The following is a 27,126-nucleotide window of genomic DNA, read 5'->3' on the forward strand; positions in this document are numbered from 1 at the left end:
TTCAGAATTTTGGTTTAGTAGCAAAGTTAGGACAGAGTGGCGTTAAAGGGAATCTGTCACCAGGTCCTTGCCGCTTAACCTAAGAACAGCATAATGTAGAATCAGAGACCCTGATTCCAGCGATATGTCACTTGCTGGGCTACTTAGCGTAGTTTTGATATTATGACCGTTTTATCAGCAAGAGATTATCACTAGAGGACTAGCAAACCAGCTGCTAGATAGTTAAGGATATTCATGAGCTCTATAAAACTCCACACCCACCACTGATTGGTTGCTTTCTGCCTGTGCACAGTATACACAGAAAGCCCTCCATATTTATAGTGTGTGAAGAATAAAAAATGCAGTTATTAAGGTTGTGTTACTGTAGTATATTTTGATCAATCAATTCACTGTTACACTGGCCACTCCCTACATTTGAATCTTTGAATGATTATTCACAGGCTGAGACAAACACTGCCATTTTCAGTGTGATTGAGCTCTGTAGTAGTAAATCACAATCAGGTTAGACCTTTTTCTATGCCTATGTGGAAAGGGCTGTGCACTTTGACTTCCTGTCCCTAAGCTGTAAAAGCCTAAAATGGTGCTGTGATTGTCCCCCTCCTGATTGACTGTACAAGACTAGTGATGGGCAAACCCCTGGCTGTTCGGGTCTGGCGGGTTTGGTCGAAACGTTCAAAAGAGTTTGGTTTAGGTACAAGAACATTACCAGAACCTGGACCCCATTCACATGAATGAAGTGGCCCGAACATCCATTGATTGCCAGCAGTGCAATGTGCATGGCAGTGCGAGAAGCACTGCTTCTAATCGGCGGTAAGATCATTACCGCCAGACAGAGAGCTGTGGTCCCCACGTTGTCAGTAGTACTCCCATTAGACCATGCCTTTGTGACCGGAGGTAAACTTTTTACCTGCGGGCTCACAGTATCATCTGACAGCGTGGGAACCGCAGCACTCTGAGCAGTGGTAATAATCTTACCGCCGATCAGAGATACCGGTGTTTCACACGCTGTCATGTAGATGACTGAGATAGAAACACCCGGTGGTTAGGGTGCCAAACCTGAACAGTAACACTGACTTCCTGGAGATGTCTGTTCGAGGTCCGTGCCGAATCAGTAGGTGTTCTGTACAGACCCCAAACTTTACTATTCGGGTTCGCTCATGCCTGCACAAGACCATATGATTGATAGCTGCAGGGCATTATGGGGAAACTTGTGCATGACCTCATTAGTCTTCAGCAAGGTGTGAAATGGCTCTGAACATATATTTTGCAATCCTTGTAAGATAGATCTCAAAGAGTTCAAATTCCCAAGAACCTGCAAATTTGAGGAAATTTGATTCAAAGTTGATCCTCATATCTACTCATAGCTCCTCACTGGATTGTTTAAAATGGCACGTAAATGTCGGACATTGTTATATATACAAACAACATGATTCTTTATGAAGGGACAACCCCATTAAGGAGGCTGTCTACTACTTTCCTTAGGATAGATCATCAGTGTCTGATTGGTGGGGGTTCAACAACTAGCACCCCTCCCGATCAGCCAATCTCAAGTGCTCAGTTTCGGAGCTGCTCCACCCACTGATAATGGTCATGGCCCGATACTGCATATCCACCCCCTATTAATTTGAATAGGGGGCAGATATGCAGTACCTTGCCGCAGCCACTATCACTAGACAGAGCAGCTTAGCAACTGAGCACTTTCGACCACGGCCGGTACCAAGAACAGCTGATTAGAGGGGATCCCGGCTGTCACACCCCCACCAATCAGACATTAATGACCTATCGTATGGATAAGTCATCAATGTTAAAGTAGTGGACAACCTCTTTATATTGTGATTTAATGAGGTTTATTTAGTATAACAGTCATTGTATGGGGACATTTGAAATTCTGGCACTCTATAAGGGGTCATTTGCAAGGTTCAAGATGTTTATTTCCATACTATATTCAGAAGACTTTCCCGCTGCCACCTCTTTTCTTAGTGTGTAGCTATTTCTTCAAAAATGATCTGTTTGTATCTGTATATAAATTGAAACCTTCATAAGATGACATGGAATAAACACAGACAAGTATCAATTCAATCAAAATGTAATTTTGGGTAGTAGAGTAAAACATGAAATAGAAGAATACAGAAGTTTTCAGTTCACAAATAACATCATACAGTATATGGGAAGCACAATTCTTTCTTCTCTAAATTCACTTATATTTACGTTCATTATAGATGCTTCAATTGTAGGTGATATATCGCCGCAAAAAAAATAAAAAATGTATTCTAATTAATTTGAAATTTGTCAAATTCTTAGCTCGTTATTTGGTATTTTTATTGACTATATGACAAGTCCATGAGTTGGAGCGCGATGTTACATGTTGTGATTATCCTACCATTAATCATACAAAAAAGTAATACAAAAATCATATTCTGTATCTCTATAATGATTGTACATTTATAAATATACACCACAATACAATAACATAATTTTGATCACACTTATTGCAAAGACCTGACGCTTAAAGGGAACCTGTCAAGACAATTTAACTACTGGACTAATGGTATGGCCATATAGGTCCTAGTAATACAAAAAATGATTCCTGATTCTATACTAATCAGAGCTGGAAAATCAAGTTTCAGAGCTATAGGTAAAAAAGCCTGGAAGCGCACTTTGGGATTTTCGATGCACTTAAATGCACTTTCGGGCTCATTTGCATGTTGCATGTATTATAGCTTGAAAGCTTGATTTTTCAGCGCTGGCACATCAGATTACTATAAAACAGGTATATTTTAATATTGCTATTATCAGGCATTATTCACCCATATCACTAGTTCCAGCATTAAAATCTCCCCTTTAAGCAATTCCTATTGCCACCCCATAACCTAATGACTCACCTTAAATACTCATGGTCTTCCTTTTCTATTGGGTTTATTTTTATCCTGTAAGTTATTTTGTTCCCTGGCTATGGCCCAGAAAATTGAGTTCTGTATTCGCTAAAAGGCAGCGCTTTATTCTAATTAATAAATGGACAACTGGGCGGTCACCTAGTCGCAACTGTGACATATTCTGGCGCTGTGCAATAAGAGAACAGTGTCAGAGTTTCTCACGTTGAGGGATCTCCTAATACCTGAGAACCACGAGATGTACAGATCATCGCTCATCAGATGAATGCTTATAAGCTGTGTAACTGCGTCCCCCTCTGGCCAGAAAATGAATTACATGCTGAATATAAACAGAGATAAAAACTGAAATAAGGCATTTGAGAAGAATACTGTCCATGTGTTCAAAGCCACTTTTTGTGAATGTAAGGCTAGGAACACATGAGGCTCCGTCAGAGAAAAACGGTGCGATCGTGCTAAACACACTCAGATCAAACTCTGATCACAGTATTATCAGAGTGGGATACATTTATCTTGGATATGGAGAATTAAAAAAAAGTCACCATTTTCTTTATTCTATCAATTCATGAAACTTGAACCGAGCGTGGTCTAATTTGTTTTGACAGACTCGTAAACTTGAAGGACCGGGTGTGATCCAGTTATCGTGCAAATTTTGCATGTTGCATTTTTTTTCCCTCAGACCACTCAGTGTGACATGATCATGGCCTCATTGAATTATATTGGTCTGAACGCGATTTGATGTTTTGACGGATCACACTTGGACCAAAACTATTGTCGTCTGCACAAGCCCCTAATAATACCTCATTACATAGAAAGTGGTTAATGGTTAAATGAGCAATTACCATAGTGCACAGCTCATTAGCATATAGGGTGTTACATTTAATAGGGCCACATTGGAAATAAGAGACATTTAGAGAAAAAAGAAAAATGACAGAAATAGAAGACAATAAGAGTTTCAGATAACACAATGATCTTAAAGGGAACCCGACAAGTCCCCCATGCCTTCCAATCAAGCAGCAATCAGCTATGAGTGATTAATCTCCCTCCCTAACCAGCCCTGTATAACATCAATCAGTTAAATAAATTCTTTAAAAAAGCCATTATAACCTCCGCTTTTCCTCCTATGCTAATGAGGGCTGTGACTAGTTGATGGGCGTTAGTTCCCCAGACTAGTCAGCCCTCTTTCCATGTTATCACGCCTCTGTGGGCATAATAGCATAATTTACATGAGCCGGCGTCATGGTCAGCCCATGCAAATCTGTGCACACGCACCGCTCATACCGGAACGTTACTGCATCTCAGTAGCTGGGTATACGCTTACTGGCTTCAGAGGTGCGCACTGCGCATGATTGGAAGCCATCTTCTGAACTTCTGGACATGTGCAGTGCGCGCCTCTGAAGCCGGGAAGCGTATAGTTAGACGCAGTGACGCTGCCAGAATGAGCGGTGCGTGTGTACAGATTTGCATGAGCTGACGATGAGGCCATGATAACATGGAAAGAGGGCTGACCAGTCACAGCCCTCATTAGCATAGGAAAAGCAAAGGTTATAAATGCTTTTTCAAAGAATTTTTATTTAACTGAATCATGTTATACAGGGCTGGTTAGGGAGATGAATCACACATAGCTCAATGCTGCTGGATTGGAGGGCATGGGGGACTTGACAATTCCCTTTGAAGAATATAGACAACTTAAAGGGAACCTGTCACCAGGTTTGACAGATATGACAAACGGCCACCACCTTTTAGGGGTGATATACAGCAATCTATAATGCTGTATATCTGCCCCTAACCCGATCTGAAAGACAAGAAGAACAGCTTTTATTATATTCACCTGGGGGTCAGTCGAGTCCAAGGGGTGTTGTTGGTCTTGGTCCCGCACCTCCCTTCTTGGGATGCCATCATCCTTTTTTGCTTTGTGTAGATGACGCATCCCTACATCAGGCAGTCTCCCCAGCAGGCGTACTTTTCTGCCCTGTTGAGGGTGGAGCAAAGCAGTGCGCGGGCGCCAGGAAAGATCAAAGAGGCCCTCGCGAATGCGCACTGAAGTACTTTACCCTGCCCTTTTTAGGGCAGAGAAGTACACCTTGATGATGCCTGATGCCAGGATCACCGTGTGGATGATATAGGGACGAATCATCCACACAAAGCAAGGAGGAGGATGGCATTGCAAGAAGAAGGTAGGTCCCAGACCAAGACCAGCGACACCCCTCGGACCCAACTAGGTGAGTATAATAAAAGCTGTTTTTCATGTCTTTCAGAGCAGATTGGGGGCAGATATACAGCATTATAGATTGCTGTATATCAGCCCTTAAAGGTGGTGGCTGTATCTTATAATGGTCAAACCTGGTGACAGGTTTGCTTTAAGAGGCATTTTCTTTTTTTACCTAAATGCATGTATTTTGGGCAAAAAAAAATATTTGCCATTGGGGTTTATTAAAGATTTTGCACAGTTTGCCTTGTACAGGCTGTTTGTTTCCCTGGATATTTCTGGCTACAGAATGGGTTAAAGCAGCACTCTCATCAACATTTTTATCCTCTTAATATATTGCAGTCATATTATATAACACTGTGTACTTACAATTGCTAATTGTGTCTTTCTACCCAGCTAATTCTTCTCCTTTCCATTTGGTCTATGACATCACGTAATTAAAAACAGACTAGCTGAATCCTTCTAAGCTATATATAAAAACAGGAGGTCTCTTATCCCTGCATGAGTCAGCATTTAAACTACAATCCTTCAACACTGAAAAGTCCCTGTTCAGCCCATCTCCACCTCCTCTTCAACTCTTGATTCAGCTACTCCCACCCCCCCCCCTTGCTTTTATATTTCTTTCTTGTTTCCTTATGTCAGTGATGTAAGATTGTAGTTCTAATGATGACTCTTGCATGGAAAACAGACTTCCTGTTTCTATATAGAGCTTAGAAGGATTCAGCTAGTCTTTTGTGAATCCCATGATGCCATAGACCTAATGTAAAGGAGAAGAATTAGCTGGGTAGAATGGCAAAATGAGCAATTGTAAGTATACAGTGCTATATAACATGATGACTGCAATATATTAAGATAAAAAAAATTGATGAGTGCTTCTTTAACTAAGAATTGGCTAGCAAAATCATTTTTGAAAGAGAATTTGTAACTTTTTTTCCTCCGTACTGATGTATGACATCACATTCACCACTAATTCTGGTCATAAACCGGCACATAGGAATTCAGTAATTGATAAAAATAAAGTTACTAATTCTAATTGGAGTGAGCTCACCGACGAATTCTTCATTAACTCATTCTGTATCCAACAATACAAAGGGCCACACAAAAAAATGCTCCTTTAGGTGTCCAAATCCTATAGGTTTATGTGGTGATGTAAGGTCCTCTATAAAGGCTTATTTAGCCTACGATAAACAAAAAATCATATTGAATTTTCTTAGAGAAGATTGTCTCGTCTCTACCTATCCTATCTTACTTTCGGGGTAAAAAACAAATTCAAGAAACATGCAGAGGTCTCATATACAGTCAAGTAAACATCCCTAAAGTGCAATAAAAATAAATATAAGCATTAAATTTTAATATAATTGCTGCTTTACAATAACATCATCTTAAAATATTTTATTTTACTTGTTTCTTTTTCCGATAAATATGTGCATCACAAATTAATTATTTTGTGATTCGAATGGACTTTTAACTAAGAAATATAAACAAACATATTTAAAAATTGCTGCTATATATAATTTAATGGGTTTTTTTTTCCAACATTGAACTGCATGATTACAAGGATGCAAATGAATGTACATTATAATTAAAAATTGTCACAAAGGTGGAATGAAGGCCAAATATTTTTTTTTATACAGAATGACTAATCATTTAATAATTAGTACATATACATGCACACATACATGTATTGCACGCTGAACAGACTATGTGAGTTTCTGTGTGTCACCTTCATATACAAACACTCATATACATATTTTACTTTGGTTTATTATCTCTCCAAGTTTTTATACATTATTATTACTTTTAAAAACTGGACCCTGAATATGGCATAATATATAGTGTTTTACATTAAATATATAATATATGAAAGCATTTCCTGTAGAAAATAGTACAATACCCTGCATTTAAAGGAGCACTCCAGGAAAAACGGATCCATTGTGTTATGCCTAGTGCAGGATCATGACACAAATTTCTCTTTAGGTTAAGCACAAAGCATCTATTTAACCCAGAGTATTCATTTAATATGCTCAGATAATAGCCAATTTTATGTTAATTTTATGCAAATGGAAAAAATGCTTACAATTGGTTAATAATAATTCAATACAAAAAAAATGGAAAAAATATATATATATTGTGCTTTAACAATTTAATATCTCAATTTTGTTTTGCCACACTCTTATAAAACCAACGTTGCTCACATTATCCAATGATTTATTGCACATTCACAGTTGTTGTGGACAGTAATTGAAATGAAATTCTCTTTAAGAATCTTAATTTATTAAAGAATTAATTTAAGTGACTAAACATTTCTAAAAGATCATGTGTTTAAGAAGCACTCACATCAACGTTTTTTTCCTATTAATATATTGCTATCGTCATATTTATAGCACTTTCTGCTTACAATTGCTCATTTTGCCTTTCTACCCTGTAAATTCTTCTGTCATCCTTTATGACGTCACATGATTAAAATCCGACCAGCTCAATCCTATGCTCTAAGTAGAAACAGGAAGTCTTATTTCCCTGCATAAGTCATCCCATCCTTCAACTCGTGACCCAGCTGCTCCGCTCCTCCCCCTGCTAGGGACTTTGCGGTGATGACTCATGAAGGGAAAAGAAACTTCCCGTTTCTATATAGAGCTTAGTATTCAACTGGTCAGATTTAATCATGAGATGTCATAGACCTAATGGAAAAGAGAAGAATTAGTTGGGTAGAAAGGCAAAATTAGCAATTGTTTTATATATATATATATATATAAAGAGAATTAAAATTTTGATGGGAAGAGGAGTGCTTCTTTAAGTTGCTCTGAAATGTATTGTGGATATATTGTGCAAAATGCTACAATGGCCATAATTATACATCGAGAGTGACATAGAGAAACAGATAAAAGGACAGTCTAGTGTGCAACTATTTCAAGTTCTTAGGGGTACGGTGCTGACCCCCAAATCTGGTCTTGGTCAACAACTGTACCTATATGTAATGCATACATGTGTTCATTTATTTTTGTTTTCATATTTTATTACTTTTTTTCAGTCTGTTAATTGGGCTTAAATGATAAAAACTTTTTCAGTTTGATTGCTACTTTAATTGCGGTTATCTGAGCGTTGTGGCGGGGGATCCTTTTATTTGACTGGCATGTAAAACTACAATTATATTGTAAAAGTTCCTACAAAACAAATATATGGCCAGTCATATAACTGATTGATTGGGTTATAGAGAGCCATATTGGCATTCATTAGAGGATTATTACATTTTGTTATCTAAATCCATCACCAGAAGCCCTAAAGTCCATTACAAGAGTTTCCCTGGAGTAGCTGTAAACAGGGATGTCTGACCCTTTGCGGATGGGTTGTCTAACGGACAAGGCATTGGTAAGCTTCCCTGTTAGGAAAACCGGAGAGGGATCTCGCTAAGAGTTTTATCCATTCGCTGGTTGAGAACCTGACCTCTAGATGCCCCAGATAGGTCCCAGTCCTTGTTGCTCCAAGGTTGCTTCTCTGACTACTCCATGGTAGGAGCAGGTTTCCCTAGTTGTCCCATAGTGGTTGGTTTTCCTAGTTGTCCCATAGCTTTGGGTCTCATATGGGCAAAGATCGGTCACCAGACCAAAAGCCTTAGAGGGGTGCCTGGGCAGGTGCTGGAATGGCAGCCATACCCATCTGGGCATCAGATTGGCAGTGGTGCTGCAGTATCAGTGGTGCCCGGATGAAGAAATTAATATGACAATGGTCTTTTGATAATAGAAAAGTGCCATGAATCTGTAAGTACCTTTAATAAATAACCCTGGACCTCCCAAACCCCACCAATATAATTTTGGGACAATGTCTTTATGACATATCAGACGATATTAGAACTGGAGAACTACTTTAAGCTACTAAATATTTTGGCCTGTTTTGACCAAGAATATCGAGAGAATGTGAAACTAGTTTTTTGGTGCCCCATTTAAGGAGCTGGTAAGCTGCATGCTGAAACCCTAATTTTACGGCTGGCTCACTTACTGAGCGTCTTGATAAAACACTGTATTATCTGCTGCAGTTCTGCCAGCCTCCTCAATGAGGAGCTGCCATTATATGTAGTTCTCAAAAATTCACGAAATTCAGCTGTCCAAATCACCATTACTAATTGTCAGCTTTCTGCCTATGCACAGCATAGAAAAAAGCTGTGAATAAGTTATGACAGAGGAGTTAGAAAGAGTTCATCACTGAAATGACTTAAGCAGAGCTCAAGCAGATAACTAAGCGATCTATGAAAACTACAGGCCTGGAATTGGGGTCTTTGCCCCTATTTTATGCAGTCATCAGGCTGGGAAACATAAACCTAGAGACAGAATTTCTCAAAGGAACATTTATAACACTTTAGATGCATGATTCTCTTATAGCAGGGATACAATTTATTTTGATATATTTTTTGATTCAAATTTTAATTTTGCGTTTGTTCAACAGACAACGATACACAAAGCGTCCTCAGATTGTGCGTGTTCTTTTTACCTTACAATATTAGGGGTAACACTGTAAAAATATATATTTATATATTTATTTGATTCCAAATAAAGAAATAGATGGCTATAAATATTTAAAACATATGATACTTAGAAGCCAGTGTATCCTATACAGAGATTTAAGTGTCAGTAAGAGAAAAATCAGGAAAGGAAAATATCACACAGACATGCAGGACGGCCTTAGTTTTTGCTTTTGTTTAATAGACTTTTCAGGCTTCTCTCTACAGCCTCATCCAGTTCCTCTTCCAGCTCTTCCTTCTTTGACATAGCTAATTTTGACTGATAATCTCCAACTATTTGGTCTATATAGGGGGCACTTTGAGTTCCATGCAGCATCAGGGTCCATTCTTTTAGCACACCTTTCTGTGGCATGCTCCCAACAAACCCAATCTCGAGAACCCAAGTACCTCTTGGGTCCTCTCCCCACGTGTGGGTGGTCATGAAAGGCCATTTATCAAATCCTACTTTAGAATCATCATCCCGAGGACGACGACTCAGCAAGATGGACTTGGTTCCCATTGGAGATGTCATATTGATGTTTAGGTCTCCGCGTCTTGTAGAATTCACGGTTATTACAGCTTGGACGTGTTCGAGGTATCGTACAAAATTTTCCTTTCCTTCACATGCGTCGGTTGTGAGAGTGAGAACCAATTTTCCTTCTGGAGGTATTTTCCTGTTCACAAAACAGAATAAAAAACACATTGTTACCGTATACATCCTCTGAATACATTTTTTATACAGAATAACTGGAACCCAACCTTGAGATATAAAATACATACATAGATTCAAATTGCTTGAAACGCGTAAGGTTCATCCCAAATGTTTCCAAGACTGGTTTTAACCTTTAATTTTAACATGGAATAAGAATTGACTTTGATTTTAACCATCTTCTGTGGGCGTGATGCTGGATACACCAAACATTTGCATACATTCCTATATTCTAATGACTCATAAAGAGTCCATGGGGTGGAACTGCTCTTCTGAAGAGTCACATTGGCTTGTTCTCTTGGCTTGACTTTATATTGCACAACTAGATGTGTCATTACAAACCACTTCCAGTGGCATGTGGTGCATACACAACATGTAGATGAACCTGGGGACTGCGCACCTCACTGTGGAAGGTGCCAATGGAGGTTTCGATCAAGACATGAGAAGGTCCAGCCAGTGTGACTCTCCAATAGAATATAGTGTGCATTGTTTTTAAAGATCACTTTCTTAGAAGGACATCAGTGTTGACCTGTTACCGTCACGGATAACTCGTTAGCTGTTGTTTTCATGAAACTTTTTCCATATTTTACTGCATCAGGCAAACAATAGAATGACCTCATTGTCAACCACTGACAACATTATTCTTGAAAATGTTCATGTAGGTCACTGGAGGATTCCCATGATCCTTAACCATGGCTGGAAGGTATTTTGAGTGTATATCTGTCAAAAAAGATACCGGCTGCTATTTATATCAATTCACTGTCAGATTTTCCAAGTAACAACAAGAAAAGTAAATTCCCGTCTATTAGCTAAGTGATCATACACTTTGAGGTAAGGTTATCACTTGCATGCTGAGGTTACTATCCACATCCACAAAGAAAAATGCATTTGTATGGTTTCCAGAACTGAAAATATGATAAGATATAGCAGAATAAACAGGAAATGAATCAGAAGATGTACCTTCTAGTCCATCAGGGAATTGTTACTGCTCCTTAAAGGGAACCTGTCATGTCTAATAATGACGTTAACCTGCACATATGGGGTTAATCTGCAAGTTAACATCATTATGAAGGTGCCCGGCCACAATACTGAAAGTGTGGCATCCGGGAGAAAAAAAAGCCGTTGGCTTTCAGTCATACAGACATTCCCAGAGCAACTACAGTCACAGCTCACAGCACTGAAAGTGGCAGCTGTAAGCAAGCCCTGACACTTAGACTTTGGGAGGATAGTTATTAATAACTCTATTAATATCTTTATTTACAAAAAAAGGGTTGTAGTCACACGGACCACATATGGACATTCCTAAACTCACCTCAAATTGGTGTTTTTTTTTGAAAATTTGTAACTATTGAAAGGGAACCTGTCACCTGGAATAACGCTGTTAACATGCAGATATGTGGTTAATCGGCAAGTTAACAGCATTATGATGCTGTCTGGCACCTGCACTAGCATTCGGTGTTCAATCACGGGGGGCGGCGTCTATGCTGGTTCAGTCACCGCTCTGAGAATACAGAGTGGTCGCTGTAATCAGGCCCCCAGCCCTCTCCGACACTGGCTCTACATTACGGCTGACTGTCAGCCAGGGCCGGGGGTGCGATTGCAGCTACCACTCTGTATACTAAAAGCGGTGACTAAACCAGCAGTGACTCCGCCCCTATGAATGAATACCAAATGCTGGAGGGGAGAATAAAAATCATTTTCTCCCCACCAGACAACATAATGACGCTGTTAACCTGCAGATTAACCCCATATCTGCAGGTTAACAAAGTTATTCCTGGTGACAGGTTCCCTTTAAGTCTCATTGTTTAATTCTGTACTGTCATTGTGGTACTCCTGAAGAAGAAGTTAGTCCAGCTTTGAAATGCATTGAGAATTAACCTCTAGCTCTATGAAAATGTTTCCCTTATCTGTGGATGCTGCAGCAGCTGAATTTACATTGATTCTTCAGTTATGGATTTCACAACCCCAGAAGGTGAGCAGTTCTCTGACACATTACTTCACCAGATAAGACTCTATTTGCACATGTTGTCTCCCAACTTTACTTGACACTTTGACTGACAGTCAATTCTGCTTAGATGTACTGTAGAGCCGACTATCAGTCAGTGACGGGTCATGCCTACATCTGCTACTCTCAGTTCTGTGATCGGTGACTATAATTGCTGCTGGAATGCCAAATGACTGAAAGCTGGAGGCTCCTGGGAGAAATAAAGTTAATTTTCTCCCAGGTGCAACATTTTCAGTATTCTTGCGGTATATCTTTATAATGCTTATAACCGGCAAATTTGCCCTGTATCTGCAGTTTAACAGCATTATTAGACATGACAGGTTCCCTTTAATGTTTCTAGTGAGTGTTAGGTGTCGAGGTCCCGCCTCTGCACAGGGGGAATCTTGAACCATCTCTGCTGCGGTCTCCCATTCTTCTCCAGCAGCAGTGGAGCCTGCTCAGTGGAGACGTCAGTCCCAGCGTCTTGCTCAGTCTGATACTATGCGGATGGTTACTGCTGCCTTTCCAGGCTCAGCCATTGTAGCCAGTACTGGTCAGCGGCGAGGAGACGTCTCTGGGACTAAGTCCTACTTTTCCCCTTCTGAGCATGCCCGGGGTAAGACCTGTCATTGGAGGTCGGGGGTCACATACTCAGGTACTGTGGCAGCTCCCATTGGTCCTCTAGGAAGGTCCTGAAGTTGCTGCAGCTATAAATTATTTGCATGGCCGCATGGCCATGCGCTAGTATCAGCTTATGTTATAAGCTTTAGCTATTCAGTGGTCTTGTCTGCTTGTGGTCAGGGTCTGGCTGAAATAAGCCACTAGAATTCACTAGAAGCCACTGGTGAATTCAGGGCTGGCATAAAGCCATTAGGATTCCGGCTCCACCGGAGAGGAGGTGTTTGTGTGCTTGCTACTCCCTGACCACTGATTGCTTTTGCTCTGTTAGGCAGCTGTGTTCCCCTGTGACTCTATCAGGGCACAGTGTTTTCCCTTCTGTGCGACTCTGTGAAGTAACAGAGTTCGCTTCTACCGCCATATTGTGCCACCATTTGCTAGCAGCAGGTTGGTCTCCTGCACGGTGGACCCCGGGCTGCAAATGCCCCAATAATAATATCTAAATATTATAGTGATGTGCCATCATTTGAGTGACGGACCTCCAACGCTGCTTGCAGTGTTCGCGGTCCGTTCCTCGCTAGCGCAGATCGGGCATCTGCGCTAGCGGGATCGGCAAACGCGATCCCTTTTGGGACATTGCGTTAGCGCTAGGGTTGAGCGACTTTTGTTTTTTTAGGGTCGGGTTGGGTTTCACGAAATCTGACCTTCAGCATGTTTACATCATGCTGAAATTATATTTCCTAAGGTGGCTCTGCTCTCTGTGATATCACTGCTCTATTAATTACAATCTCCCCCCATGTAAAAGAAGAACACCTAATCCTCGCCTCCAGTTCAGCTTCATTCCAGTGACGTCGGTATCAGGTTTATCGGGACTTGGATGACGTTGTTACGTTATGTGAGCCCTGCAGCCGATCAGTGGTTCGCTACACTCTCACTTCTTTCAGACATAACTGACATCCAGAGGAGGTTAGAGAGCAGCCTCTGCAGGGCTCACGTGACATAACAATGTCACACAAGCCCTAGGAGACCTGGCACTGCTGTGGCTGGAATGGCACAGTACCAGAGGTGTGGAGATGAGTATATGTCTTTATTCTACGTGGGGGAATACAGTAACTAAGATGGGGTTGCCCGAGTAGTGGACAACTGGAAATTGCTTTTGTTCCAAAATAATAATAACAATCTTTACAGACATTAACATCACTGTCCCCGATGGGGCTCACAATCTAAATTCCCTATCGGTATGTCTCTGGAATGTGGGAGAAAACCCACGCAAAGACGGGGAGAACATACAAACTCCTTGCAGAAGTTGTCCTTGGTTGAATTTGAACCAAGGACGCCAGTGCTGCAAGGCTGCTGTGCTAGCCACTGAGCCACCGTGCTGCACCATCAACATGATCATGCTTTGGAAGGAATCTGGAACACTTGAGATGTCGATGTGATGTCAATTGCGCAAATTCACAATACTGCAATTGCCACACGACCATGACTGTTATTTTAGAAATGGTAGAGAGCTTGGCAAACAAAAAATTGATTTACGATACCCCTATAAACACTTTATACAATTAGTTACTTCTCTCTGTTTTTTAAAATGTTTCAGTTCTTCGCCTTCCGCTTAACCTCTCTTTTATACCGCACATCACTTTATATTGCAGCTCCCATGTTGCATTAATACATTTCTCCCTCTTCTTTATATTATTTTCCGGAGAGGTTATTACAGACTAGGCATTTGACACATAATTACATGTTACACATTGTATGAGTCTGAGTATAATCTTTGGCTCCACGATGCATTTTCCTGTTTATAAGCCTGACAATGGCGTGATGAAATAAAGCATTAGAAATATTAATGGAACTGCTGACAACACTGGTTGCAGACAATGAAGGCTACCCAGCTTCTTTGCACTAATTGAAGGGGTTGCCAAGGTGCACGACTGAGGATGTTGAGAAGACTATATATAGTCTAAGTCTATGAGGAGGAGAAAACAATTATCCATAATATGACTGAATCAAATGTTAATGGAAGCTGCACTGCGATTCCCTGGAGGGAGGATTTTACTTTCTCGGAGTAAATAATACAGGTTTATAAGACATAATTTAACTTAAACCATTTAAGTAAATTATTTGGCATTACTGTGTATGATACAAACTGTAACAATATAATACATAACAGTACCAAATAATTTGGTTTGTGAGGTCTGCAGCTATAACAGCCCATAAAGGGTTATTGTAGCAGGTGCTAATATCCATGTATCTGCTGATCTGATGAAGTGGAAAACCAGAAGATGCCGAGTAGGGAAAGCCTTGTCTGTAAGGGAATCTTAGCCAATCACCATCGCTGTGAGAACATTCGAGAGGCTCCATAGCTATGTAAATTGTCACAGTATTAAAAATTAAAAAACAAAACTGAGGCTATAAAAGGGCGATTCTAGTGACAAGGCGGGATCGAAAGGAAAGAAGGAATTTGAACTGTTCAACTTGGACTTTGTAAGTGATGGATCCATCACTCATATAGAGCATAAAGCTCCACACTCTCTGATGATGGCCTGCAGCTTCCACTATCGGATATACTGTAAAACTGGATCCAATGCAAAGTACTATGAATTAAATAAAAAAAACAAGGAGCACCAGCCAACTTAACGGGGAGTGAGTAGCAGGATAGAGCACACAGTAAGTGGGACACTTCCTTAATAATGGGGGAGTGGTACTGATGTACCCCCAAATCCAATTTGACCTTCTCCCTACAACTTTCAAACCTATGTGATATGGGGTAAAAAAAACTTTATTAAAATGATTTAAACAAAACAGATAAATAAGGTCAAAAATGAAATCTACCCGTTTCGAATTTCCTGTTCATCAGGATAGTGGCACCCCTCTTGTTTACATGCAAGCAGCTTAATCTATAAAGTTGCAAACATGGAGTTTTTCTATAATTCAATATTATCTCACTACAGAAACATTTTAATAGGGAAATGCTCACTCCTAAGTTCAGCAAAATGTTACACTTCTACAGCAGAGAATGCAAATACGTAATTACCGGTATAAGTAATAATGTTGTGCAATACGAACAAGACAATGTCCTAAAAACATTACTTGAAGACAATGTGTAACAAAAGCTGAATTATTGGTCACTGGCTAAAGATGAGTGACTTGTGAAAGATATGGAACCCTTTATATTTTATCGCTAATAATTTGGAATATAATTTCATAAAATTTAAACGTTCGCTTTACCTTTATTGACTTACCCCTATTAAAATGTCAAATTATTGTCATGTAAAAAAAAATCATACCAAAAGAATCAGAACTTTTTTCCTCTTTAATGTTACCCATAATCTGTACAAAATATTTGAGAAACAAACTGAAATCATTTTGAGGGGGAAAATAAAAATAACAAAACAATATGGTCGCATAAGTGTGAACATCCTCCTATAACTGGGAATGTGGTTTTGTTCAGAATTAGCCAATCATATTTTATTTCATGTGAAATTGTAGTCAGTACACAGCTGCCATCATTTGCAGTGGTTATGATTAACATTGACAGCCTCTGCTGGATCAGAACATCAGATCAAAAGAGATGGCAGCATGGCTGCCATATTGCTTAGGCCACTCTGACTACATGGTGGTGAAACGGTTGGTTCGTAGGCTCGAGAGTGAAGGGCACATTCAATGTCTTCATTTTCTATTTTATCAGTAAACCATTCTATGGCTGACGTCGGGGCTATCTTATACCCCACTGAAATCAAGCCAATATGATTATAAAACCAACCAGACAGTGCGTAAGATAATCCTGATGATCAAGGAGTACTACATACAGGAAAGTACCAGACAAATTTATAAGGAAATATATGAGAAAATAATTTGGGATCCAACAGGAATATCGATGGGCAAGCTTCAATCTCTTTTCTGGAAGAATGTAGATATAGGCAAGAAACTGGGCGAGAAGCTTTTACCAGATGAGCCATCTAAACCATTTTGGTAATGTTTGCAAAAAAATTGACAAATTGGCGGGAAGGTCATCAGGTCATCTGCCTGCTTTGCAAATAAATTCAAGGACAGAGCCTTTGTATCGATACATAGATTGATTTCTGGGATCTATGCAGCAAATTTTACCCTGATAACTATTAGCTACTGAGGTGAGTAATACTTTTGAAAAAGCCCTCACACAGCCCCAGTGCCTAAAAAAGGAAAGCATCACGAGTCTCGGAAAATGGCTATACAAGCAAAATATTTTTTTTATTTGACCAATTTCAGAATTTTTATTTTCTAGTGTCAGAAATTTCAGTTTGCTTTCAATGCAACATATTACTTAAACCCGACCAATTATCCCACTGGTGTGCTAACCAAAATGGTTTTACTATTTAACCCGACTCCTGGCATAATTTTGAGATACCATGACCAAAGGTGCTTGATGATCTAGAACCACCTCAGTGTTTCTTAATGCTAAATAGCCTCTATGGATGTAGCATGAATTTTCATCACACATCAATAAAGAAGACTTTATTATCCATGGAGCTGGATTTCTTCTCTTTATTTCTAGTCCCAAATTAATTCAACATTAGCGAGAAAATGATGATGTTAACCCAAATATGATTACTTATGAGGCTGTAATAAGTGGAAAACTGAGAGTGGGTAGGCATATACTCCTATTACAAAGTGGGACCATGATGTATTATTCACAACAATGCACACAGTGTGTTAAGGATGAATAATAATAATAATCTTTATATAGCGCTAACATATTCCGCAGCGCTTTACCGTTTGCACACATTATCATTCACTGTCCCCATTGGGGCTCACAATCTAAATTCCCTATCAGTATGTCTTTGGAATGTGGGAGGAAACCGGGGTACCCGGAGGAAATCCACGCAAACTCGGGGAGAACATACAAACTCCTTGCAGATGTTGTCCTTGGTGGGATTTGAACCCAGGACTCCAGCGCTGCAAGGCTGCTGTGCTAACCACTGCGCCACCGTGCTGCCCTTATTATTATTATATAAATAAAAGTAACAGTTTTTTTTCGTATTGGTGAGTGTCGCCATTTCTCTCGATTTGGAAAATGATTTATTGTCTGGACTTTTTGCTTTATTGTTGATTAACACCGCAGAAGTATAAGTGAGTGATTATGCTGAGAGTGCCGGTACTAGTTCTTATGGAATGACTACTTCCTAAGGCTGATTTTTAAAAAAGTCCAAACTCCTCTTTAAACCACCCCACTGTTTTTCAATTGTTCACACTAGAGGGAATATCTATCAGATAGTTGAAGAAATGGGTTTCCCAACAGCATGTAAAAATATTTAAGTGACCTACCTTGGTTCTTGTACTGATCCTCCAATACAGTGAAATCTCTCAGGCACAGTTTTCCATTCTCGTGCCATTTTAACCATAGAACCAGCATCAAGGACGCCATAGCCGAATAAATGGTTAAACTCCAATCCAACTCCATTCCTTCTCCACTTATGAACCTCATCATGAAGTTGGTTTCTTTTGGATGTCAGAACTGTTAGGTGTTGTAAATCTCTCCAGGTGAGGCCTGGGCTATAATAATACAAGGTGTATTACAATACAGAATTAAAATGATCAGAATACCTGATTCATCAATGCATGACATAGTAAGTTTGAATACACTTTAACTTATAGAAAGCAGAGTTGTGAACCTCCATTTTTGTCAGGTCTTGTTCATGGAGGTAGAGGAAGTTTAGATATCAAGATTAGATATCTCACCTACTGTATTCTCACCCATCCCTTGTAGATTGAGCCTTCGCGGGCAGGGTCCTCATTCCTCCTGTACCAGTTATGACTTGTATTGTTTAAGATTATTGTACTTGTTTTCATTATGTATACCCCTCCTCACATGTAAAGCGCCATGGAACAAATGGCGCTATAACAATAAATAATAATAATAATAAGATATTCTATCTCAAGAGCTCTTAAATGTCTACAGTCATGGCCAAAAGTATTGACACCTCTGCAATTCTGTCATCTAATACTCAGTTTCTTCCTGAAAATGATTGCAAACACAAATTCTTTGGTATTATTATCTTCATTTAATTTGTCTTAAATGAAAAAAACAAAAGAAAATGAAGCAAAAAGCAAAACATTGATCATTTCACACAAAACTCCAAAAATGGGCCAGACAAAAGTATTGGCACCCTAAGCCTAATACTTGGTTGCACAACCTTTAGCCAAAATAACTGCGACCAACTGCTTCTGGTAACCATTAATGAGTTTCTTACAATGCTCTGCTGGAATTTTAGACCATTCTTCTTTGGCAAACTGCTCCAGGTCCCTGATATTTGAAGGGTGCCTTCTCAAAACTGAAATTTTTAGATCTCTCCACAGGTGTTCTATGGGATTCAGGTCTGGACTCATTGATGGCCACCTTAGAAGTCTCCAGTGCTTTCTCTCAAACCATTTTCTAGTGCTTTTTGAAGTGTGTTTTGGGTCATTGTCCTGCTGGAAGGCCCATGACCTCTGAGGGAGACCCAGCTTTCTCACACTGGGCCCTACATTGTGCTGCAAAATTTGTTGGTACTCTTCAGACTTCATAATGCCATGCACACAGTCAAGCAGTCCAGTGCCAGAGGCAGCAAAGCAACCCCAAAACATCAGGGAACCTCTGCCATGTTTGACTGTAGGGACCATGTTCTTTTCTTTGAATGCCTCTTTTTTCTCCTGTAAACTCTATGCTGATGCCTTTGCCCAAAGAGCTCTACTTTTGTCTCATCTGACCAGAAAACATTCTTCCAAAACGTTTTAGGCTTTTTCAGGTAAGTTTTGGCAAACTCCAGCCTGGCTTTTTTATGTTACGGGGTAAGAAGTGGAGTCTTCCTGGGTCTCCTACCATACAGTCCCTTTTCATTCAGATGCCGACGGATAGTACGGGTTGACACTTTTGTACCCTCGGACTGCAGGGCAGCTTGAACTTGTTTGGATGTTAGTCGAGGTTCTTTATCTAACATCCGCACAATCTTGCGTTGAAATCTCTTGTCAATTTTTCTTTTCCGTCCACATCTGGGGAGGTTAGCCACAGTGCCATGGACTTTAAACTTTTTGATGACACTGCGCACGGTAGACACAGGAACAATCAGGTCTTTGGAGATGGACTTGTAGCCTTAAGATTGATCATGCTTCCTCACAATTTGGTTTCTCAAGTCCTCAGACAGTTCTTTGGTCTTCTTTCTTTTCTCCATGCTCAATGTGGTACACACAAGGACACAGGACAGAGGTTGAGTCAACTTTAATCCATGTCAACTCGCTGCAAGTGTGATTTAGTTATTGCCAACACCTGTTAGGTGCCACAGGTAAGTTACAGGTGCTGTTAATTACACAAATTAGAGAAGCATCACATGATTTTTCGAACAGTGCCAATACTTTTGTCCACCCCCTTTTTTATGTTTGGTGTGGAATTATATCCAATTTGGCTTTAGGACAATTCTTTTTGTGTTTTTTCATTTAAGACAAATTATATGAAGATAATAATACCAAACAATTTGTGTTTGCAATCATTTTCAGGAAGAAAATGAGTATTATCTGACAGAATTGCAGGGGTGTCAATACTTTTGGCCATGACTGTATTTCTTTAACCCACTGATCACCATGTACTAAAATCACAGATTTAGGACTATTAGTTGATCATGACCACAGACAGTTTAGTCCATTTGCTGAATGACATGTAGAGTTGTCCTTTTATACTATAACTTGTGTCTTGGCATCTTGGTATAATGAAGACAGATTGATGTAAACAGTGGATAGATGTCATCTGTATCAGGTTCAAGGTTCGAGAAAGATTTAGAAACATACAGTATATACATATATATCAAGTTACTGTATATACTCGAGTATAAACCGACCCGAGTATAAGCTGAGACCCCTTATTTTGCCACAAAAAGCTGATTGATTCGAGTATAAGCCTAGGGTGGGAAATGCAGCAGCTACTGGTAAATTTCAAAAATAAAAATAGATAACAATAAAAGTAAAATTAATTGAGACATCAGTCGTTTAAGTGTTTTTGATTATCCATATTGAATCAGAAGCTCCATTTAATGCTCCATAAAGTTCATGATAGGCCCCATAAGATGCTCCATATTAAAATATGTCCCATATAATGCTGCATAAAAGGTTAACGATGGCCCCATAAGATGCTCCATAGAATATTATGCCCCATATAATGCTGCACAAAGGTTGATGGACCCATAAGATGCTCAATAGAATATTATGCCCCATTTAATGCTGCAAAAAGGTTGATGGCCCCATAAAATGCTCCATAGAATATTATGCCCCATATAATGCTGCACAAAGGTTGATGGCCCCATAAGATGCTCCATAGAATATTATGCCCCATATCATGCTGCACAAAGGTTGATGGCCCCATAAGGTGCTCCATAAAATATTATGCCCCATATAATGCTGTACAAAGGTTGATGGCCCCATAAGATGCTCCATAGAATATTATGCCCAATATAATGCTGCACAAATGTTGATGGCTACATAAGATGTTCCATAGAATATTATGCCCATATAATGCTGCACAAAGGTTGATGGCCCTAAAAGATGCTCCATAGAATATTATGCTCCATATGCTGCTCCATAAAGGTTGATGGCCCCATAAGATGCTCCATAGAATATTATGCCCCATATAATACTGCACAAAGGCTGATGCCCCCATAAGATGCTCCATAGAATATTATGCCCCATATAATGCTGCACAGAGGTTGATGGCCCCATAAGATGCTACATAGAATATTATGCCCCATATAATGCTGCACAAAGGCTGTAGGCTTCGTAATATGCTCCAAAGAATATTATGCCCCATATAACACTGCACAAAGGTTGATGCCCCAAAAGATGCTCCATAGAATATTATTCCCTATATGCTGCTCCATAAAGGTTGATGGCCCCTTAAGATGCTCCATAGAATATTATGCCCCATATAATGCTGCACAAAGGTTGATGGCCCCAAAAGATGCTCCATAGAATATTATTCCCTATATGCTGCTCCATAAAGGTTGATGGCCCCATAAGATGCTCCATAGAATATTATGCCCCATATAATGCTGTACAAAGGTTGATCGCCCCATAAGATGCTCCATAGAATATTATTCCCCATATAATGCTCCATAAAGGTTGATGGCCCCATAAGATGCTCCATAGAATATTATGCCCCATATAATGCTGCACAAAGGCTGAAGGCTCCATAATATGCTCCATAGAATATTATGCCCCATATAATACTGCACAAAGGTTGATGGCTCCATAAGATGCTCCATAGAATAATATAACTCCATATGCTGCTGCTGTGATAAAAAAAGAAAAAAATTACATACTCACCTCTCGTTGCTGGGAGCCAGGTGCCTGTGTTCCGCTGGCTCAGGCCCTCGTGACTTGCTATATTCACCTATCCCAGTTCCACCGCCATGCGCTGCTGTGTCTTCCAGGTCTCTGCAATGACTGTTCAGGCAGAAGGCACACACTAACCATGTCATCGTGCCCTCTGACCTGAATGGCACAGCCTGAGGGTGCGGAAGACAATGCCTGGCAGTGGAACTGGGACAGGTGAATATTGCATGGGTCACCCTCCCCCCTCATACTCGCCCCCTCCTGGCGCGGTCTCTCTGTATGTCCCTGCTTCTCCGATGGTCTTCGGTGTGCGCCGGTAGCTTGTTCCTGTGTTCAGTGGTCACATGGTACCGCTCATAAAAGTAATGAATATGCATGCCATGCCTATGGGAGTAGAGGCATGTCCATATTCATTACTTTAATTAGCGGTACCACATGACCGCTGAACACAGGAAGAGCTGCGGGAGCCGGACACCATCGGAGAAGCATGGAAGTGCAGAGACTGCGCCGGGAGCAGGTGAGTATGATGTGACAGCAGCCACTCCTGCCGCTCCCCCTCACCCGCTGACCTCCTGGGACAATGACTTGAGTATAAGCCGAGAGGGGCACTTTTAGCCTAAAAAATGGGCTGAAAATCTCAGCTTATACTCGACTATATACAGTAGTTTTGTGTAAATCTGCTACGAATTTCCCAACTGTCGTGGCACAGTTTGGGGATTCAATCCACTGACCTGCTGCTCTGTGGTTGGTTCTCCTGTCTGCTGAGCTACTACCTTTTCTTTCCTGTCCAAATGCTGATTGTTTCAATTCTCTTTAATTCCCCCTTCTTGATTTTCTCCTCTCCAGGTGTTTTCCATTTTCAGATTTTGGTCTGCCCTATCACATTCTGGATTGGGTTTTATATGTTCACCCTTCACTGCACTTCCTTGTTGGCTATACCTCTAGATTAACTTCGGTTTAAGAGTTTCAGCTCTTCAGCAAAGGAGTTTACCTTGCATGGTAAATATCAGCTGAATTTCTGCAGTGAGTCTGTTTGTTTTCTTTCCCAGTTCTTCCTTTTACCTCTTTATGTTTCTGTGAGGATACTTGATCCTTTCACTTTTGGCTCTCCTTAGCTTTTACTCTCTACCTTATATAAGCGTGTTTTTAATTTTCTCACCCTCGGTCTTTGTATCTTCCTGTACATTTTCCAATCCTTTGGTTGACATTGTGTTTTGGCCTCCCCTCTAGTGCCTCAAGAGGTACTAGGAACCCCTCGATAGCCTTTTAAAGAGTTAGGTCCAAGGTGGTGTTTTTGAGTTGTGTGGCTAGGGTCTTTCTAGTCAGTACAGAGATCAGTTGGGTATAGGTTTAATGTCTCCCTATAATAGGTCTTCTCTTTTTCCATCACCTGGGAGTGAGTGTGCGTTATGTTCATAACACCAACATTATGCATGACTGTTGTATAGAGTAGCTACTGAAGAATGCCAGGTTTACCCCACTTATAAAATAAAGTGAAGCCTCACTAATTATTTGTAGTTCATTTTCTAGAATGAACATTGGTGAACAGTTTTATATAAATCTGTTGCACTTAAAATGGCAACAGGACCACACATCACACCATCTTATCGGACATGTAAGGAATATCTTTTACTTTTTAGCCTACACGATCTACCATACCATCTGTTAGACATGTCAGAATATTCACTGTGTAGCATATACAATATGTCTTGCTACTATAGCTTTGATTTGATTGTAATATATTTTATACCTCCACCAATGCACAATTAGCTTTGGCTAGGGATGGTGTGAACACTTCTGCACATTTAGGGGGCTGATCCCAGGAGAGGGAGAAAAATAAACCACATGTTTAGTGAGGGAGTTGGTGTAATGACATTAAGGGGCGTGGATCAATTGCTGAGGTACTGGTGCCGACACATGGATGACCTATGGAGTTTAGGGATCGGTTACTGGCTGGGCTGGACACATGTGTTATGGTTGCGGGATCTGTCGTCTGAATTTGAGGAACTATCTTAAGGACTGTTGATGCTCGATACACGTGCTATCGTCGTGTTATCTGTTGTCTGTAGGAGTGTGGACCGTAACTACAGACTATACTGCCAGGAGATACGAAATCTGTGGGCCAACCAAAGCTTGAGAGACAGTGAGTATCGCCTGGTATGGGGGCAATGGAACTACCGGCTCCGGGGAGGGGATCTTGTGGACCGTGGGCAATATATTTTGGCCATCTAACCAAAGTTGTTGTAAAACCATGGACTTCAGGAATTAAAAATATTTCCATTGTTAACCTGCCTAGATGATTATTACAAACCACAACATCAGTCCTTCAGATCTTCACACATCTGTTTTAATTACTTCAACTGAAAAAAACTTTAAATTTTAAAAGATTATATGCACCTATTTTGTTCTCTTGGTGGTATTTATGGATAGAGATGTGTCTCTAGTCACTAACATATTTTGATGATTTATGACTATGGATTGATGGAGTCTATACTTTAGAGATGGTTTTGTAACTTTTTTAGCCTTATGAGCAATAACACTTTGTTCATGCCATGATACACATGTTGTGAAAAACAGAATTAGCTAAATTAAATTCCTTTTCTTTAAATGAATACACTTGGTAAATGAGGTCTAGTGTAGATAAATGTAGAGTAATGCACCTAGGATGGAGTAATCATATTGCTGCATATACATATAGTGCTTCATAGTCAGACATATTTTGATCAAATTGAAGAAATGTAAGGCAATTATTATGTTCCATATAAGTGGTCAACCATGAAAAATCGCTCCAAGAGCAAGATGTATAATTGTCTGTGAGGGTACAAAGGAATCCAAGGTAACCTCTAAGTAGCTAAAGGCCTCTCTTACATTAGCTAGTGTTAATTAGTTTTAGAATGGTCAAGTCAAAGTCCTGAGCTTAATCTTGTAAAAATGAAGTGAACAGTTCATGGTAGAATATTACTCGAAGCCAATGTACAGGACTAATCACTAATCAAAATTTAGCAGATGGGTTTTGTTGCAATTTTGCTGCATATGGAGGTCAAACCAGGTACCGAAAGCAAAGGTTCACATATTTGTGACATTTAGAGACAAGAGATAAGTTGAATATTTTTTACTTGTTTTATTGGTTTTGTTCCCTTTATCTACTTTTACAACTTGTGTGAAAATCTGATGTAATTTTAGGGCAAATTTATGCAGAAATATAAAAAACTCTAAAGTGTTCACAAACTTTCAAGCGCCACTGTACTGATAGATGCTCTTTAAGGATTGTCTGTAGCGCTTGCCTGCGTTTCAGCATATTTACTGTCATATTTCCATAAGTTAGAATAACCTACTTTGCCTCTAGGGCTAAGGCAAACACCCCAGCTGCTTCTGGTGCTGCTGCAGATGTTCCCGAATGACGTAGTGTGCAGTTGCCATATAAATCCGTTGTTGCCTGAAAACACAAATTAAAAATTTATAGGTCACAAAATATAATGAAAGTCATATGACGCATAACTCATTGGGATGCAATGAAATATTTATCAAGTAAAGCCCTTTGTAAGATTGATTTAATCAAAATCTTTTCTCATCCCTAAGAATGGTCTGAATTCAATCTACCCACAGATCTGTGCCACCGAGCAAGATTTATTATCATCTTTATTTATAGAATCTAATTATCAAAAAATCTCCAAGGTAAAGTTATCATACATATGTAATGTTGACTATAAGAGCATTCATAATAAACTCCATCATGCAAAAAAGATATGTTCTTTACCGATAGCAAATAAGAGACCTGTTTCATGTTGATCATCATACTGTGTACAAGATTTGGAATGTGACAGTCTTGACACTATATAATCCATATTTTTCTGACCATAACGCTACATTCACACATTAGTGTGACACGTCCTAGTGTTGTCCATTTTGTCACGGACAGCACACAGACCAATAGTTTCATTGATCCATACATCATCAGTTTTAAGAATGGATCCATGAGTCCCCCATTCTGACAGCCTATTTTCATCCGTTTTATGCATCAAACTCCGCCATTAAGGTCTCTGAGGATCCATGTAAAACGAAAGATATACTATGTACTGCAATGTTAATACAAATATAGCAAAAAAATGGGATTTAAGATAACTTTAAGTAATTATGAGAAATATTGTATTTTGTCTCTTGGGTGGATAATTGTGTGACCACCAGAAAAACCTTATTTATGCCACTCACAGCAAATGCAGGATTATGGTTCTGTGAAAAGACCATGTGCTCTCTAAAAGGAACATGATGTATGCACTTTCTTTGCATCTTCTCTAAGACACATGGTCCAGTGCTTCTAGTGTCTATTTAAGAATAGAGAGTAAATTACCGATAGGCAGATATCTAATCCTGACATACATAGGGTGTTGAATCTGCATTTCTTTCTTGGGATAAATTCATAGCAACCTATGCTGCTATTCGCAATGTTTTTATCACTCTCCCTGTACGTACAATTCTGGATTAGCTTTTTAAATTAATTAGTAAAAGTTGTCTTTTAAAATCACCCTTTTGCTATATATGTATTGAAATCTCACAAGGGCTTCATTAGTTATCCTCCTAGCTATCCATCTGTACTGCAATGTTCCATTCATATTTCATCTGTTTTTCACTGATCCGTTCTGAAGAGTCAATGGACATGTAAAAGTTCAGGCAGTTCACCTCATTCAGCTTTTTTTAACTTAATAACACATCAAACTATAGGACATACTCGAAATTAGAGGAAAATAAGAAAATATTTTATACTAAGGAAGTTGTTGGGGACTCATGATGGGTTTTTTTAAGAAGTTTTAAAGAGAACCTGTCAGCAGATTTTGCCGCTATAAGATACAGCCACCGCCTTTCAGGGCTTATCTAAAGCATTCTATAATGCTGTAG

General features: G+C 39.7%; 1 protein-coding gene across 1 annotated transcript in view; it reads right to left on the reverse strand.

Annotated features, from left to right (window-relative positions):
• Nucleotides 1-6,587: 6,587 nt before the first annotated feature.
• Nucleotides 6,588-27,126, reverse strand: part of PCSK2 (proprotein convertase subtilisin/kexin type 2) — a 253,984-nt gene continuing 233,445 nt past the window's right edge. The window contains exons 10-12 of the mRNA XM_069768745.1: nucleotides 25,569-25,669; nucleotides 18,205-18,432; nucleotides 6,588-10,263 (exon numbers count right to left, since the gene is read on the reverse strand). Coding sequence (XP_069624846.1) covers nucleotides 9,771-10,263; nucleotides 18,205-18,432; nucleotides 25,569-25,669 — 822 coding nt within the window. The 3' untranslated portion in view covers nucleotides 6,588-9,770. The remainder of the gene's footprint in view (nucleotides 10,264-18,204; nucleotides 18,433-25,568; nucleotides 25,670-27,126) is intronic.

This window comes from Ranitomeya imitator, chromosome 5 (genome assembly GCF_032444005.1).
Source record: "Ranitomeya imitator isolate aRanImi1 chromosome 5, aRanImi1.pri, whole genome shotgun sequence".
NCBI classification, from domain to species: domain Eukaryota; kingdom Metazoa; phylum Chordata; class Amphibia; order Anura; family Dendrobatidae; genus Ranitomeya; species Ranitomeya imitator.